The 17765-nt window shown below is 33.7% G+C and overlaps 2 protein-coding genes across 2 annotated transcripts; both read right to left on the bottom strand.

Annotated features, from left to right (window-relative positions):
* Positions 1-4324: 4324 nt before the first annotated feature.
* On the bottom strand, positions 4325-6280 carry LOC133311379 (proline-rich protein 4-like). Its single transcript, XM_061512421.1, has 2 exons — positions 6077-6280; positions 4325-5786 (listed from the first exon to the last, which is right to left on the bottom strand). The coding sequence occupies exons 1-2, from the start codon at positions 6243-6245 to the stop codon at positions 4492-4494; spliced, it is 1464 nt and encodes a 487-aa protein (XP_061368405.1). The 5' UTR covers positions 6246-6280; the 3' UTR covers positions 4325-4491.
* Positions 6281-9482: 3202 nt separating this feature from the next.
* Positions 9483-10136, bottom strand: LOC133311381 (uncharacterized). The gene has a single exon (XM_061512424.1). The coding sequence runs from the start codon at positions 10048-10050 to the stop codon at positions 9661-9663; it is 390 nt and encodes a 129-aa protein (XP_061368408.1). The 5' UTR covers positions 10051-10136; the 3' UTR covers positions 9483-9660.
* Positions 10137-17765: the final 7629 nt, after the last annotated feature.

Here is a 17765-nt window from a genome sequence, read left to right as displayed (position 1 = left end):
GTGTCTGACACTTTCCGACACTCCCCGACATTCCATCACGCGTTATACAGATTTAAAAAAAGGTTCTAAGATTGCGTTACATTGAGTTTTTAGTTCCAACTATTAGATTCGTTGAATTACGGTTGCCATTTTATTAAATTTAATATAAATATTTAGGATATCTTATATTTCTTTGCAAAATTGATGAATATTATAAGTTTAGTTTAATTTTTTTGTTAAATTATTGAATTTTAGATATAATATACACTACATAAATTAAAAATATTATTTAATATCAAAACGTGTTCTAACGTGTCGAAATCAAACATTTTTTAGAATTAACGTGTCGAAATATCGTGTCGTGTCGTGTCACGTATCCCCACGGATCAGGGCCCTACCACCACTGTCTACGACAATCATGCAACGCGCATTACTTATAAATTATGCCCAACCCTCCATAATCGATAACATGCTTTTCTCAAAAAGAAATTATGCTTCAAATATGTAGAATCACTAAAAGAATGGTCATTACAAAATTCACATTTATTTATTTATCAACACGGGGAATATGCATAGCTAGTAGTGGGAGAAAAAAAAAAATGCTCTAGCTAATTGGCACTATGAAATTCTGAAAAATTGATGTCTCCACTTTTTTGTCCATGACAGATGTCAGATGAAACCCTCAGCTTGAAGCAATTCAGGGTAGACACGAGCTATCATTACTGTCAATCAATAAATCTTTAATGAACCGAAGATTTAGTGCAACTTTCACTTATTCTGTGATACGTGAATAAAAAATATCATATCATTTGAAAAAAGTTGAAAATTAAATAATAACTTACCAAATAATATGATATTTTTTATCTATGTATCACAAAATAAATTACAATTGCACTAAATATTCGGTGCATCAGTTGCTAGAAAGGTTTATGCGGTGTGGAGGAGTTACTAATTACTAGATGCTTAAGAACAGCATGGCGTGACTAGCTAGCTCGCCAGCAAAAAGAATCTATAAGGATGGAATGCAAAGGAAAAAAAACGACAAAGAAATATCCTTCTGCGGAGAGCGTAGCTCTGATATCCTTTCATTATAGTGGAACAAGAGAAGTTTTATTTCTTAGCGGCTTCGCATCACCACTACACTTTCCACTCAGGCTAGTCCTAATTAATTGTCCTACCCTGCAAATATAAGAGCTACAAATAATAAAAGAAGTCAAAATTGCTTCTAACAATGCTGAGCCTAGTGAAAATTCCTACACCCATTCGTTTCATTCCACTTTTTTTGATTTTGATCTCTTGCTGCATTCGTTTTACTTTATTAGCAGATTCTTGGTTTCTTTTCCCTTTTAAACCTTTCTATTACTGTAGAATTTTTACGATAACTTGTTAGTCGTTTAGGCTATTAATTGTTACTTTAGGCTTCTTGACCGTGGGACCTAATTTAATTTTAATTTTGCCCTTTTTTCACCCTAAGGGTTATATGAGAGACAAAAGATTAAGTTTTGATATTAGTAAAGCACAAAAGTGATGCGACAAGAACAATATATAAAAACACATAATTACACTTACCATTAGATTTTGATCATTCAGAATCCTTTATCTATACTTTGAGAGAGCTTATTATTTCATTATTCTTTGCACGTGATTTTTATTCAGATTTTTGTTGTAATTTCTTTAAGAAGGGGTGTTTGATTTATGTTTGTAATCATTTAGTGACTCAAACAAGTTTATCATGGAACGGAAATCCTAAAGATGTATAGGTTAAGAGAGTGATCAAGGTTGATTAAAATTGTGGTAAAACTTCATTGTATAATGATTTTTAAGCACCAATTAAAGTTCTGAGATGACAGTGGAATTATTATTGATGGGACTGCGTTCCAGCCCATCTTCAACGTTATGACTGATGGAATATTGTTGTTTTTGCGTTCCCGCATTCCATAATAAGAGGAATAGGAGTGAAAATACAAGAAATTTTAATCTCAATGAATAAGTGAGGAGAAAAGTGAAAAAAAGAGAGAAAAAAGTGCAAAAAAAAGAGAAAATAGATGACTTGTACTTTTAGTTACTTTTTAATTTCACTGACTCTTACTTTTTGATTTTTGCAAGGTATCTACTAACCTTGCAATCATGGGGACAATGATCATATTGTCACTTTTTAGACAAAATTTTACCTGATTGCCACTTCTGAAATTTTTTTTGCCAAAATGCCATGCCTGAATCCCGCTGGCCTGACAAGCGGGAATAGACTGGACGTGTCAGCGTCTGAATGGTCAACCATTCTCGCTGGGCTGCCCATCTAGAATGACAGAATGCTGACACGTGGCAAAAGCACAGGAATCCAGAGAATGCCTGTGCTTTTGCCACGTGTCAGCATTCTGTCATTCTAGCTGGGCAGCCCAGCGAGAATGGTTGACCATTCAGACGCTGACACGTGTCCAGTCCATTCCCGCTTGTCAGACCAGCGGGATTCAGGCGTGACATTTTGGCAAATTTTTTTCCAGAAGTGGCAATCAGGTAAATTTTTATTAAAGGAGTGGCAATATGATCAATGTCCCGCAATCATAACCCCAAGCCATAAAAGAGGTGGAGAACTAACATGATCATAATTGGTTACAAGAGAGAAAAAGGTAAGGACAACTCAGCAATTCACATCCATCCGATCCAAAAAGAATAAGAGTCCCTTTGAACCAACGGTGGAGAGAAAGAACCTTGTTAATCACCAAAGTGCCATCATCTAATCACCGTAAAAAGAGGAACAAAAGAAGGCAGGAGAGATTCTTTTCTTGAACCTGTCTCTGAATTCTTTCATCCCCACGAGTCCCCTCGGGCACAAATTTCCATCTTCGTTCTTTTTCTATTTTCTGCAAGTTATTTTCATCCCATGTTTTCTTTGTTTGAGTCTTTGATTTTTTTGTTTTCTGTTGATCTTCTTCTTCGACTGGAATTTCGAGAATCTATAATGAGATTTCAAGGAGTTGAGGTTTTTATTGTATTTCTAACCATGCCTTTAAGCATGATATAATTTCCTTTTGGAATGGATAATCTGTACAGTTGTTACTACTGTAACCGAATTTCAATTACTTTTTTTTTTTGATACATTGAAGTAAAGAACTTCAGTTACTTAATCCAATGAATTTATGGTGTTTTGTGTTTTATTGGTTTGTATTAATAAAAATTGAACAAATCTGATAGAGTAACTTCCATTAGGAAAAGGGTCTTTGGTTAGAAAGTGAAAGTGCGGAAACACTTTCACTTATTGCCTTATGAATAAGGAGTTCCCAAGTTCACTAAGTTACAGTGCAATGTAAACGATGGAACCAAACCGTAAGGGAACGCGGGGTTTCATACACCAATTAGCCCAAGAACTTGAGTTATCAGTATTGACAATAAAAGTGATATGAACAAATCCATTGGATGAGGTAATGAGATTAAATGACAACTGGTTTTCAGTTGATCAGCGCATATATTCCTTGTTTATCATTTAATGTTCCACGTTTCCTTTTTAATCTTTTGATTCCGAAACTCCGCTAAAAAAAACCAATTTTTTTTTTTCAATTAGTGCATTTTCTCTTACTATTATAATTCACACAACCAATTGTTTCCATGATATGTCGTTCCTCCTTTCGAATGAATGATTGAAAATATATAATGATGCAAGAAATTGTTTAAAGCAATATGAATTATCATCACTATAATAGCTAGGAACGCAGATAATAGTTCATTTCTCTTTTCTTTTGAATTCCTAATTATTTTCATATAATTTATTATTTCACATTAATGATAGGTTTATGAGGTAAGATATCTTGAGTCATTTATATTTCGAATTATTACTTGGATGCATGAACTTTGTATGAGCATAATAGCTAAAATCTCGATTTATCAGTACGTTTTTATGATTTTACCTTTTACAATTTTTTTTTACCTAAAATCTCGTTTTTAACTACCTTGTGCACGAGTGTAATCATCATGGAATGTTTTTCTTGATAACTTGCACACCTAGCAAGTTTTTTTGGAGCAGTTGCCGGATATCGAACTCTATGGCGGAAATTTTTAGTTTAGTGCTTGAACTATCAATCACCCTTTAATTTAATTTAATTAAAATATTGACTATTATGGATATCATTATCATGGTCATGCAATTGACTGTACTTTAGCTGCTACATGGCCAAATTTGAATCTTACTAACACAATAACACGTAAGTAACAAATAACTCCACAAGTTCCGTAAATAATTTACATATATACTTGCACAAATTAACAGAGTAATCTTCATTCATAAATATCAATCCACCACATTTAACTTGATCTACAAACTTCAAACTTTTTCAAACAACATATTGCTCTATCATTTTCCCCCTCTACTTTCACTCTTCATGCTCCTCTGCTCACATTCTGCATTTAGGATTTTATTTGGAAACAACAAATTTCAACCTCCTTGCTAATACAGGAAGCAAAAAAGCAGATAGAAAACATGCATGTATCTGTGTTACTCCAAGTGCAATAAATAATAGCCTATGAATGAGGAGAAAAGGGAGGTACAGGAGGCCACTTTTCGAATTTTGGGTGATGGAAAAAGTACTTTGGAGGAATCTTGGGAAGAGGTGGACATGGCTTCTTCTTGAATGGAGGAAACTTTTGGAAAGGTGGAAGAGGTTTGAAAAAGGGTGGTACTTGGATTGGAACAGTAGGAGGAAGGGGCTTATAGACGGGAGTTGGAGGAGGAAGTGGCTTGGAAATGGGAGTGGGAGGAGGAATGGGCTTGGAGATAGGAATGGAAGGTGGAAGTGGCTTGGAAATGGGAGTGTGAGGAGGAATGGGCTTGCAAATGGGGGTGTGAGGAGGAATGGGCTTGTAAATGGGAGTAGGAGGTGGAAGTGGTTTGTAGATTGGAATAGGAGGAGGAATGGGCTTGGAGATAGGAATTGAAGGTGGAAGTGGTTTGTAGATTGGAGTGGGAGGAGGAATGGGCTTGGAGATAGGAATGGAAGGTGGAAGTGGCTTGGAAATTGGAGTGGGAGGTGGAAGTGGTTTATTGATTGGAGTGGGAGGAGGAATGGGCTTGGAGATAGGAATGGAAGGTGGAAGTGGCTTGGAAACTGGAGTGGGAGGTGGAAGTGGTTTATAGATTGGAGTGGGAGGAGGAATGGGCTTGGAGATAGGAATGGAAGGTGGAAGTGGTTTGTAGATTGGAGTGGGAGGAGGAATAGGCTTGGAAATTGGAATGGAAGGTGGAAGTGGCTTGTTAACTTTTGGTGGGGATGGCTTCTTGGTAATTGGGAGAGGTGGGGGAAGAGGTTTCTTGACTTTTGGTGGACAAGGCTTCTTGACAATTGGAAACGGAGGAGGTTTCTTATAGATTGGTACAAGTGGAGGAAGAGGTGCCTTAAAGATGGGCACAGGAGGAGGGAGAGGGTACTTTGGGAAAAACTTTGGTGGAAATGGTGGGAACACTTTAGGAGGGAAGGGGAAATGTGGTTTATGAAGCTTTGGGAAAGGTGGCAAAGGCATAAAAAAGGCTGAAGTGCATATCACTGTTGAGAATTTGAGTTTCCCAGCAGGCTCAAGGGTGTATTTTTCACCAGCTTTTGACTTAATGACAATTTTGTAGTGGTCCATGCCATCGTGGGCAGGGCAAGGTGTAGCTGATGCACTATGAAGACGGGCGTAGCATTCTTCTCTTAGCTCACCATCTTTTACAAGATCGTACGGAAGGGACACTTTGAAGTTTCCATTTTCATCAAGCTCACCAGTCCCTCTCGTTTTGAACTGTCCATTTGCTGACTTGCAGTCAACCGTCACACGTAGCCCTACACACAAGTAACGCACACGATTGTGTTACATTCTATAATTTGGCTTCATACTCGAATTTAAAACCAATAGCAGTTTATTCACATTATTACACTATTAATAGTAAGAGAATATCAGGAATTAAAAAGTAACTTGGTTGTGAATGCTTATCATGTCGTGCGTGGTAACAGAATCTTAAACACAACACGAAATTGGAGACATGATTGGGTCCTCTATCCGTGCTTATAAGTACTGATACATAGATGTAGTTAAAAGTAACATATTCATGTACTACTATGAGGCAATGTACCTGAGAAAGCCTGGTTAGTCTTCATATTATTCTCCTTGCAGTCTGCGCATTCTCCCAATCCAACTACCTCGATTGTCCTATGGACTCCGTCGCTTAAGCCTGTTACCACAAAAAGCAGAGACAACCAGAAGCACGCAAGTACTCCTAGGCGCTCGGTATAAATCTGCATAGGGAACTACAATTACGGTTCCCAATGCCAATAAACAATAACAGAAGAGAAAAGAATAAAAGGCACACTTGGAACTCTGAAACTAATAAGCTAGCTTCTATGGTTTGATGAAAGGTGCACACAGATTGAGATTCATAACCTTAATATATAACAATCATATGATTTTGTAAAATGGCTCACCGACTCTGAAATTAAGCACATCACATGGGGATATGAGTGGGATGCTCACAGAGAAAAAAGATATTGAAGTCCAAACCAGCAGCAAATGGCTTTATCTTTCATTGAATGCATCAGCGCTCAACCGCATGCCAAACTATATCTTTATGTGAAACAACACATGTCTCAATCTACTAAGTGGCTCTAATAAATGTCTTTCACATTGCACACTACTGAAATGATCATCTTTATGACAAAAAACCGTCTATGTTATGCTAACCCATTGGTTGCTTATACTTGAAAGCATTAAGATTAACTAAAAACCAAAAGAATTTCCGCACACCAAGCTTCGCGTGAAGGGCTTTCATACATCAACTCACTCAATTTATACGATGCCTCATCAAATTTTAAGATTTATCTGTTCCCGTATGGTCACACATGCATCTGTTATCAAAATTTGATGGTCATTCTCATTATTTCATCTTTAATCTTTCTGGAAGTCTCAATTAAACAATTGCATGTGAAGCGCCAAGTGGATTATTAATAGAACCGCAAATGTAGAAAAAAAGAAGATAATTCCTTAGAAACGTGACATTTGACTTTTGTGGTTCTCTGGCCAGCTAAGCTAGGAGTAGACGAAAAACAGAAAAAACGAGCCAACTAAAAAGTTGGTTTTTCTGCTGGAATACATCGACACTTAACGTAATGGTTACTATGTCATTTAAGAACTTAAGCTAATACTGTCCATGTCATTCACGGGACTCTCTTGATGATCGATCGTATCATTAATTACTACTGCGTGACGTGTCTTTTTCTAATAAACTGGGTGGCATTTAATTTCCAATTTTCAGACTAAAAATGTTTCTATTTTTATACGTTACTCAAATATAAACGGGAATCAATGTATTTGTATGTGTATGGATTGTGAGATGGAAAATGCTGTTTGGCAGTTTAATTTGAATTGACAGCTTGAACTCGGCTGATGTGGTCCTATTTTGATCTTGTGTGGTGTGTTGAAATGGTTAAATGGTAATAAGTGCATGGTCTCATCCTTCTCAATCAAAAAATACCTTGCCATCCCACACTTGCAAGCATCAACACAAACTGAAATGTTGATCTGACACAAGTTGCACTCAAAGAATATATGCCAAAACCAACACGTAATATAAGAAGCAAAGCAACGAATTAGCTCATCGAATAATAAGGTTTTCTATAAATTACCCGGTGTGCTTTTGAGAGAGAGTCTACGTTTGTGCATGCGCTGGTTGAGACAGGAAAGAGAAGAAAATGGAGTGGTTCTACCCCAAGAGAAGGGTTCCAGAATGGAAACAGGGTTGGACAGGGAAGACCATGGCCTCTGTTTCTGCACCTCCCCTTCATTTACTCATTATATTTGGCATTGTCATTAGCTTGATGTGGCTCTCCCAGTACAATGACTACAAGGCTCAGCTGCATTACACAGCCATCAAATTTCAGTTATTCCTCTTCTTCTCGTTCGCCCTCTTCATCTTTTTCATGATTTCACATTCCAACGGAGGAGGACTCGACTTTCACGCGTTCGGAGCAGAGAAGGATCCTAGGGGGAGGTCATATTAGATAAGAGGTTATTACTTCAACTTGACTTTCATCAGGCTTTACACCTATTATTTGAACTTTAGAGATCAATCTAATTACTCCAAAGAGATAGATCGAAACACTTGTATATTATCGCTAGACAATGTACTAGTTACATTAAACCGTGATAGCATTAGGTGATTTTAGGTGTCATAATACAAGTAACGAAAGGGTTAACCCAGTGGTTAAAGAATGCGTAGGATAATTTTCTTTCTTTCTTTTTCAAATGTATCGGACTTAAAAATTATAATATCCTTTAATATATATATATATATATATATATATATATATATATATAGGGCTTAACATTTCTGCAGCAGCCGTAGATAGTGTTATCTACAGCTGACACAGAAAAGTGGGCCCCATGACTTAAAAAAAAAAAAACTCAGGATCCATGGCCATATCCTAAGATCCGGACGCGGATCCTTGCTTGCTGTAGGTACAGCTGCTGCAGAAATCATTTTGCCATATATATATATATATATATATATGGGTTTAGGGTTTACTGTGTGTCTTTTTAAATGAAGGTAAGTTGTGTCCTCTTAATTTTTTACGTACTCCAGTAATACATAGTTATAATATGAAGAAAAAAAATTCACTTTTCTCGCCAACTAATGTGATTGAGAAGAGAAAAAAAAAATTTTTCATGTTATAATTATGTATTACCAGAAGTATACAGAGTAAAAAAAAAACTAAAAAGACCAAAACTAACTTTTATTTCATTTCTAACACTGTAATTCTTTGCCATATTTAAAAAACTACGGTTTTATATTTAAAACAGTTTATAGTCAACATTTGATTGAGATAGTAAGTTAGCATTCAAGTAATTACCAAAAAAAAAAAAAAAGTTAGCATTCAAGCAAAGTGACCAAAATGATATTTAATTTGATTTTTTTGTTTTTTTTATCAAACTTACTTAAAGATAAAATATCTCTTCTGTTTTCAAATGTCATAGGATGATTACAGCTGAATAAAGTGACATTAAAAATACTTGAGAAGGCAGGTTGAGTCTAGCGCAATTCAGCACCCTCAATAAAGTATTACTTATCTAAGAAAATTTTAATATATATATATATATATCAAGAAACTGATGATGGCGGAATTTCATTATTTTAAAACTAAAGGACAAACAAATGAATGACAATTCCGTTTCTTCCCCGTCTTTTCAGCAGAATACAGGCTCAAGTTTTGACTGCTAATAATAAGTATCATAACTAAGCAAGTAAAGGAGCTTTTAGTTGTTTACAAAAACAAAAAAGAAAAGGGAGCCTTTAGTTTTGATTATAATATAACTTTTATTTGAATCAATAATTATGCATGTAGCAATCTTATTTTTGAGTAAAAATTTGTGAAAATATGATTACCAAAAAAAAAAAAAAAATTTGTGAAAATATTAGTTTTTTTTTTTTCTCTCCCCCTGCCCTCGTTTAGGAAGGAATACGTTCATCAGAAGCACCTTAAACCCAATTCATATTCATACAGCAACATATTATATTCAACTGCATATTTACAACAATCACAAGGTTTGCATCAAAGTTTCATAGTTACTCTGTCTTTTCCCTAATAACTAATAAACACAGCCACCGTAAATTAAAACAAACCTATATATATAGAAAAACAAACCAGCTCAAATCAGAACACCAAATCAACCAAACCAGCTATCAAGGAAAGATGATTGATACTGCACCAATATCAACAAGAGAACGATCAAAGCAGCCACACCCCAAGGGGAGCTACCCTCTGATGGGAGGTAGTGGGTCCTCCTGCGCCTTTCCCATGGCGACGAGCTAAAGAACCAATCTGAAGTATCCATTGATGATAAACAACGAACTATGAGTAGTAGCACCACTGGTGTAGCAAAAAGTATCCAACCCAGTTGTTCTTCAGCAGCTTCAACAACTTCTTCATATGAAAAGTACCATGAAATGCCTAGGAATATGAAGATCACTGATAAGATAAGCAGAACAGGATAGGGCAGTGGATTTAGAGTGAACCCATCCAAAACAGATGAAGCTCTGCTTCTACCATAGGCCATTGAATTGGATGACGTTTGGAGTATCAGGAATAAGAACTAAGAAGTTTGAAGGATATGCACAAATCTTAGAGGATCTCAGCACTTAGATGAGTTGATGGCGTTCTTATTTAGGAAAAGACTAGTCTCCTGTCATGGTGTGTTTGCTACAGGAGAAATTTTTTGGTGACCGGGAATCATGATTAATGGGAATTCAGTAGAAATTGAATTTACTTGGAATCTTACGAAAGATGTGTTTGGTTCGCCAAAATATTACCGGGAATACTGGGTAAAAATTACTGATTCCATATTTGGTTTAGAACAAAATATGACTTGGAATATGAGGTTATTTTACAAAAATAACCCCAAACTATTTTTACTTTTGTAATTGATAGATTGGGTCTAGATTTTTATGTTTATTGAGGTATTTTTGTCTCAAAATTTATTGTTGTGCTTTCCCTTTACTTGGTATTCTGATTGGTATTCCGAATTACCATATTATTTTTGGTAATCTGAATAGTGACTTTTCTTTATAAATCAAATTACCGGTAATCCTTGGATATCCGGGAATCGTAATTTATTCCTTCTACCAAACGTGGTAATTACATTTACCAAAAAAGGATTACCGATAATCCTCTCCAAAAATTTGAACCAAACACCCCCTTATTGGAGAATAGCTCTGTTTTCTATACATACATCAATTTTTTATTTTTTTTTATAAATGACTGGACCTCGTCCATCTAATTTGAGTAACTAATTTAATGTGATAGTCAAAAGACCACGGTTGATGATGCTAGTTATGAGGACTACCCTTCTTAAAATGGTCATTGCAAGAGGAAAATAGGACATACCACATGAAAGTGTTGCTTTGTTTAGAGATTTAATTGATTTATTTTTTTTATAAACTAGGTATATCTTTTATGAAAAATAATTTTGTTCGAGCTGGAAATATAGATATTATGATAGGACTAGTTCTGAAAATTTTTTACTATCAGGAGAACAATGACCAAGCCAGGAATTTTTACGATAGGTCAAAAATAAAAAAGACTATATTATAAATAAAAATACCTAAAATATAATACATATCTAATATAAAAATATTTCATGTTTGACACAGGTTAAAAAAAATTTCTGACTCCACCCAGAAAAAGAATCATTTTCTCAAATACATTATTTATTGAGAAAGGATTCATTTACAAAATTTTTTTATAAATTTTTATAAATTATACTATGTACTTTCGGAAGAACGCAGTAACTTAGTATTCTTCCGGGAGTACATAGTATAGTTTGTAAGAGTTTGTAAACAAAAAATTTGTAAATATAACCCTCCCATTATTTATTTAGTTTAAATATTCTGATTTGTTGTTTCTGTTTCCCGTCTTTACTTCTGACAAGAGCAATAAATAAATACCATGCTTGTTAAAACTTTATTTCAGTGCATAAATATCATTGTTCCTATCCCCACTCCCATTATCTATATAAGTGAAGCAGTTATTTATTAAAAGAATAATTCGTTTACAAATTTTTTTTTATAAATTTTTATAAATTACATTATATACTTCTAAAAATATATTACTATTCGAATGTACTCTTTCAAAAATATATAATATAATTTGTAAAATTTTATAAATAAAAAATTTATAAATATGACTCTCCCTACTTATTCATTATAAAACAAAAAACAAAAACATGAGTGTATGTGTCGGAGTTCGTTTCAAGGTTTCAGTTTTGATAGAAAAACAATATCATCAAAGTGCAAGTTCAAGTTCTAACTTCAAAACTCACAGCACAAAAATGCCATTATAGATATATAAACTTTTTTTCCTTCAAATTTTAACGAGGGTTGGCGGTTCACCCTAGTCCCTCTAATTTCGTCTTTGCAGAAGAATTTGAACTCAAAATCTTGCTTAATTGAATTTAAACATATACCACTTAAACTAATTTCCTTTTAGTTTAATTAATTGTTTTTGGACAGGTAGCTAGGTTTGCACTTGAAGTTTGAATATTTTGGCTCGCAAGATCCGTATCATTTGATAGGAAAGTTTTGATACAAAAGTTTAGGAGAGAGTTCTACACACACACACACAAAAAAAAAAAAGTTTAGGAGAGAGAAAAAAAATTAACTAACAAAAAGCAACAATTTTTTATTTTTATTTTTTAATAAATATTTCGAACAATATATTTTCCCTGCTAAAATAAGCAAAGGTAGAAAATTATTTAACATAAGTTAAGTTGGTTTCGGTTGAGGGAATGATATATATCCATTGCCTATACTTTTAAATTTTTATTTAAATATTTGTTTCTAATTTAAATGTTATGATAGTTATAATTCTGATATGACCAATGAATACTGGATCCAAACAAATAGAGATCCCATCAAAAAAAAAAAAAAATCGAACCGCAGAAATTTAATTTTAACTTTTAAAATATATCAATTTATTTATACCAAAATAAAAAATATAGAAATTTATTTAAAATGCTTATAAAAATATTAAAACTTAATTGTTTTTCAATTTCAAATACTATACTTTTTATGTGTATATTTTTTATTTAATAGACATATATGGAATGATGTACATTTTTAATATTTGTGCTTATGGAAAAGAAAATAAGGAAGTACTTGTGTAGTAAAATTAAAATTTAAGGGACATTACCATAAATTCTGAAATTAGTAAAAAAATATTTAGGTGGACACAAGTCGATTTGGTAGGACTATGCTGGTATAACATTTTTATCAAAATTTTAAAATTTAATTTACTTAAGTATTTAGCATGCGTAGTATTTAGATAACTTGTATAATCAAAATTCAACAATTATATACGTACATCAGGTCAGGAACAGTGACCATTGTGTCACTGTTCACAAACTTTTTTACCTAAATGTCACGCGAACAGTCTTATTTCCCAATTTGCCACGGGGGCAAGTTCGCTTCTGACACAAGCGACCTCAGTTTGCTGATGTGTCAGCTTTCTAGTGGTGTCAGAGTTCGCTTCTGACACAGGCAACCTCGGTTTCAACAATATTTTAACCAAGTTCGCCTACATCATTTTTTTTGAATTTTTTTTTTTAAAATTTAATACTTGTTATCCACTAAAAATGTGACACGTCAGCAAACCGATGTCGCTTGTGTCAGAAGCGAACTTTCCCCTATGGCAGATTGGAAAATAAGACTGTTCGCGTGGCATTTAGGTAAAAAAATTGGTGAACAGTGACATTTTGGTCAGTATCCCCATCAGGTCATTTGGACTTTTTTTTAATAGAATGTACCTGAACACATTTCTAAATGCAAAATTTGTGTATAGGTAAACTGAGGTTTATCTTAAAAAAAGGTTTAAAGCTATATATATATCAATTATTATATGGATAACAAATGTGATCAGTGCTTTAGTAAAGCTTAATTTGCAACAATGGTTACCGGAAAAACAACAGCATTCGCTTTTGAACGCAATTTGCATGTCTCTGTCCAACGTCTGTTCCGAATTTCAATTTTGCGTCCCCACAACTGCTAGTATTTAACTTATGCTGGCGCTAGTGTGGTGGTTGTACGAAAAAGCAGAGTCCACTTAAATTCTGATACCCCTTTAGAATAAGTCATATCAATATCAAAGAAAATAATTGAGCTGGTGTGGGGACAAATGGATCACTATTTGGTCATTGACATGGGAGTAGGAAGGGGGATAAGGAAAACTCTCAAACCGGCTCAATACCACAAAAATTTCGTAAATATCATGAGATTCTTAGTACGATCGATTAATAAGACCTAAAGAATCGTTTAAAGAGTAAGATTATATTAATAATTTTATATCTTTTGAATATATTTTTTAATACAAATTTTTTTTAGACTTGAAACATGCATATTATTCAAGTCTTTTTTTTTTTGTCTACTTTGCAACACTATAACCTTTTTCTGTTTATACAAGTGGTATAACACTATAACCTTAACAAATTATAATCAAACTTCTGAACATTGCAACGGCGCTATTTCTTGTGAGATGGTTTGCCTAAAAACCCAGTGTTGATCTCAGTGCTACAATTTCGGTTGTGTGCGCTTATGGTTGACGGTAGATAATTACTAGAGATAAAATCAACCTGCATTTTATGTTCAATCAAGGAGCCATATTCTTTGAAATCAAAAAGAGTCGTCCTGATAATTCATTCCAACTATGATTTAATTAGAATCACCCCAATTTACATGAACCCTTGTCCATTAACTGCGGGGAATTGTCACTTCCAAGACACTAAAGCAAGCACGAGAGCTCAATCTTATAAAACTAGTAACAAACTTTGCTTAAATTATAATATAATAACCCGACACAGAACAGTGTAATTAAAAATCATAAATTAGTCAACATACAATATAATCTTCCTTTTTAGTGTTCATAAAAAGCAAGGAAATTGTTATCAAAAAAAAAAAAAAAAAAAAAGCAAGGAAATAGGCTCATATTTAAATGATCATCACATTCCTACACAATATTTTATTTAGTGGCCTATAAAGTGGGATAATATAGAAAAAAATAGCAGGTCTTGGGGACTGACACTAGCAGTAATAATAACAGTAGCAGGCATGCTTACATCGACACCACTTTCGCTTGGCATAAGCCCTCCTTGGACTTGAAATCAATGACACCAAAAGCAGGATCAGTAGTAAGAGTATTGGTATGATCAAAGCTGACCAATTCTTCTTCTTTTCTTCAACCACTACCACTGATTCACGCGAGAAGAGATAAGGTAGGCCCAGAAGCATCAAGGCCACGGCCAAGATCAGAGCAACATTTGATGTACGAGTATCATAAGCTTTGTGTTTATGACAATAGTAACCCATCAAGGGGCTTGAAGCCTGAAGACCTGAGAAATCTGGAAAGGATTACAGAGATTCACAGTGATTAAGTTGAAGCATATATAATAAGGAAAAGCCCTGCCCCTATGGAATATTATAGAACAAGGGGTAACAAACCATTCATAGCCACCTCACAACATCTGGTAGTTGCTCTCTCAACTTTTTTCTAGTACCCCATCACATTCAGGTTCAGCTGTAATTATTGGAACATTGAAACATAACATGGCATGTTTATAAGATGGTGACATAAAGTAGCGTTTGGAGCTTACTGTAGGGACAATTCATTTCATTAAGTAACGAATTCAATTTCTTATTTGGCTTTAAAGTGCACTCACTGTAACCAATTTTCTGTTCTACATCACAGTAATAGATTCCCCATATCAAACTTTATGACTTTATCTACCACGCATTGGAATTGTAATGGTTCTCCCTAAAAACCCAAATCCTAACTCCCAACGGTACCTCAGTTGGCAAAAATCTTCGGTTGGGGGATTAGTCTCGTCCTTTCTCCGGTTGCGAAGCTTAGTGCACCCACTGTTACGATGAGGGGCTAGCCCAAACGGGCCGTACCCCGAGGGCATGGTGCCCGGAGAAGATTGAATGGGGATACCTCCTGGCAATGTACCAAAAAAAAAAAAAAAAACCCAAATCCTTATCTAAGCCCAAAAGTAATAAAGACGAACTGATTTGATCCTTAGCAATTTCAAAAATGTTTCAACATATACTTATTCAATTTTAGCACCACAAGTAAACAGTCCATTCCCCATATGTGTCACAAAAGGCATCAATATAACCTTATCAATCAGACTTAAAGGATCAAATGTGTTAAAAGTAGGCAAAGGTATAATGACGTATAGGAAATGTTACATGACTAAAATGGTTTGAAGTTTGATCCGTTGAAATCCTGCTACCGTATAGTTTTTCGTCAAAAATTATTATTTCCGGAGATCACTGTTCGAAATTTGACTTTCAAATTTTGAATATGTTTCTATTTTACACTGATTTTGATGCAAATGAAAAAAAGTAAACAAAACTACAATTTTCGATAATCACAACCACACCTTACTTTTTCTTATATCATCATCAATGAATGATTGTGATCAAATAACATGATCACTTTTTTACATGAGAGTATATAATCCCTAATATAATATTATGCATTAGCGATCCTTTCACGAGCCTATGAATGGTGTGGGGTACTAAATATCACAAGAAAGTTGAATTTTGTTCGGAATCAATCTCTTCGTGGGAAGTATTCAACAATTTGGAAACTCGTGTCTAGCCTGGGGAAACGATGATCTTCAAGTTTAATGGACCCATTAAAGATAAGTGGACTGGGCCACCAAAAACATTCTCAAGTGGGAAACGAAGTGTGTGTTAACAAAAATTTGAAAATATTTAAAAATGAAATGCATTGGACAAGTCTTAATTGGGATGGTCTAAAATAAAAGAATGATCTTTCACTTATTTTCAAAAAAAAAGAAAAGAATGAACTTAAAGAGATTGTACCCAGTTGACATCATGACTTATCTAATTATCTTGAGACTTTTTTTCATATTTTTTTGTAGACTTATATTTAAATTTATTTTAGGACCCATTTGAATGAGTTTTTTTTTCTTCTCCAATTTTTTTTTTTTTTTTTAAAAAAAAACACTTCTTAAAAAAAGTTTGTTTAAATGTCTACTTTTAAAAATACCATGAGTCATAAAAAAAAGTCAAATTTTTTTAAGCTAAAAATTTTAACTAATAAAAAAAGCAGAAATCAAAAGTCAAATAAAAATCAAATATTTTTTAAAAAATTTAAATAACTTTAAATTTTATAAAAAATACTTCTAAAATAAGCAAGACATAAAATTTTTTTTTTTTAAAGCCCATCCAAACAGCTCTTTAATCTTTTAAAAAAATCATAACAAATTCAAGATATTATCTTGTGACTCATTATGAAGGATATATGTAAAAGCAATGTGAGTAAAGGATAAGATACCAGTAATGATGCGGTGAACTGGCCTTTTTTTTTTCTTCAATAAATTATTTGTGGTGAATATGCTTATCGAAATTGTAAAATTAATTACTTATTTAAAAACACAAGGCAACACGACTATCCCAAAATAAATGTAATTAGATAGAAGGAAATATATTTAATCAATATTATTAAATTCAGATCGATTATTGATGGAGCCTATGTAACGATACATAATAAATATATAAATACTAATATATGACTACAAAAGAGATATAATTTAGTGATTGACATTTTTTTCAACTAAAATATTAATATGGGGTTACCACCAATTAAACCTAGTTTAAGGCCAATCGACTGATTCCTGACCAAATTGCATGCATATCGATCAATTAATGGTTTGGTTTCCAATTCAATCCGTTGAACCAACTCATCCAATACGATTTTAATAACATTTGAATATTACAAAACTTATTCAATATAAATAAAAATATTACATTTTTTAATGTGAAAAGAACTTCATCTAAATAAGCATTAAATAGTCTTGTGTGGCAACTGCAAGCCAACTAATGTCCGACCAATGAACGCGAAGAGAAGTATAAAGCGTCAGAACAATTAAAATAAATGCAAGTGGTGTTGTTAATGAACATAGAGATAGAGTACAATCTAATAAATGTTTGTAATTATTCAAAGAAATAAGTATTAAAAGTATCTTGTAATCTTATTTTAATAAATATTTAAAATGAAAAAAAAGGAAAGGCATTGTAAACTATGAAAATGTGACTTTGTGGGTGAGAGTCACAGTCAGTGAATCAGAAAGGTCACACGTAGCACCACAATATCAGCCCCTCGCTCCGTACAAACCAAAACGTCATTCATTATTGAATTCAAGCAAAAAAGCCAACTTCACTACCTTTCTTCGCTTCCTTCACATTCACAAAG

The sequence above is a fragment of the Gastrolobium bilobum genome, unplaced genomic scaffold (genome assembly GCF_033153095.1).
Source record: "Gastrolobium bilobum isolate Gb01-03AN ecotype WA unplaced genomic scaffold, APGP_CSIRO_Gbil_v1 utg15966, whole genome shotgun sequence".
NCBI classification, from domain to species: domain Eukaryota; kingdom Viridiplantae; phylum Streptophyta; class Magnoliopsida; order Fabales; family Fabaceae; genus Gastrolobium; species Gastrolobium bilobum.
The sequence above is the reverse complement of the archived record's forward strand: the minus strand, read 5'-3'. Positions and strand labels throughout refer to the sequence as shown.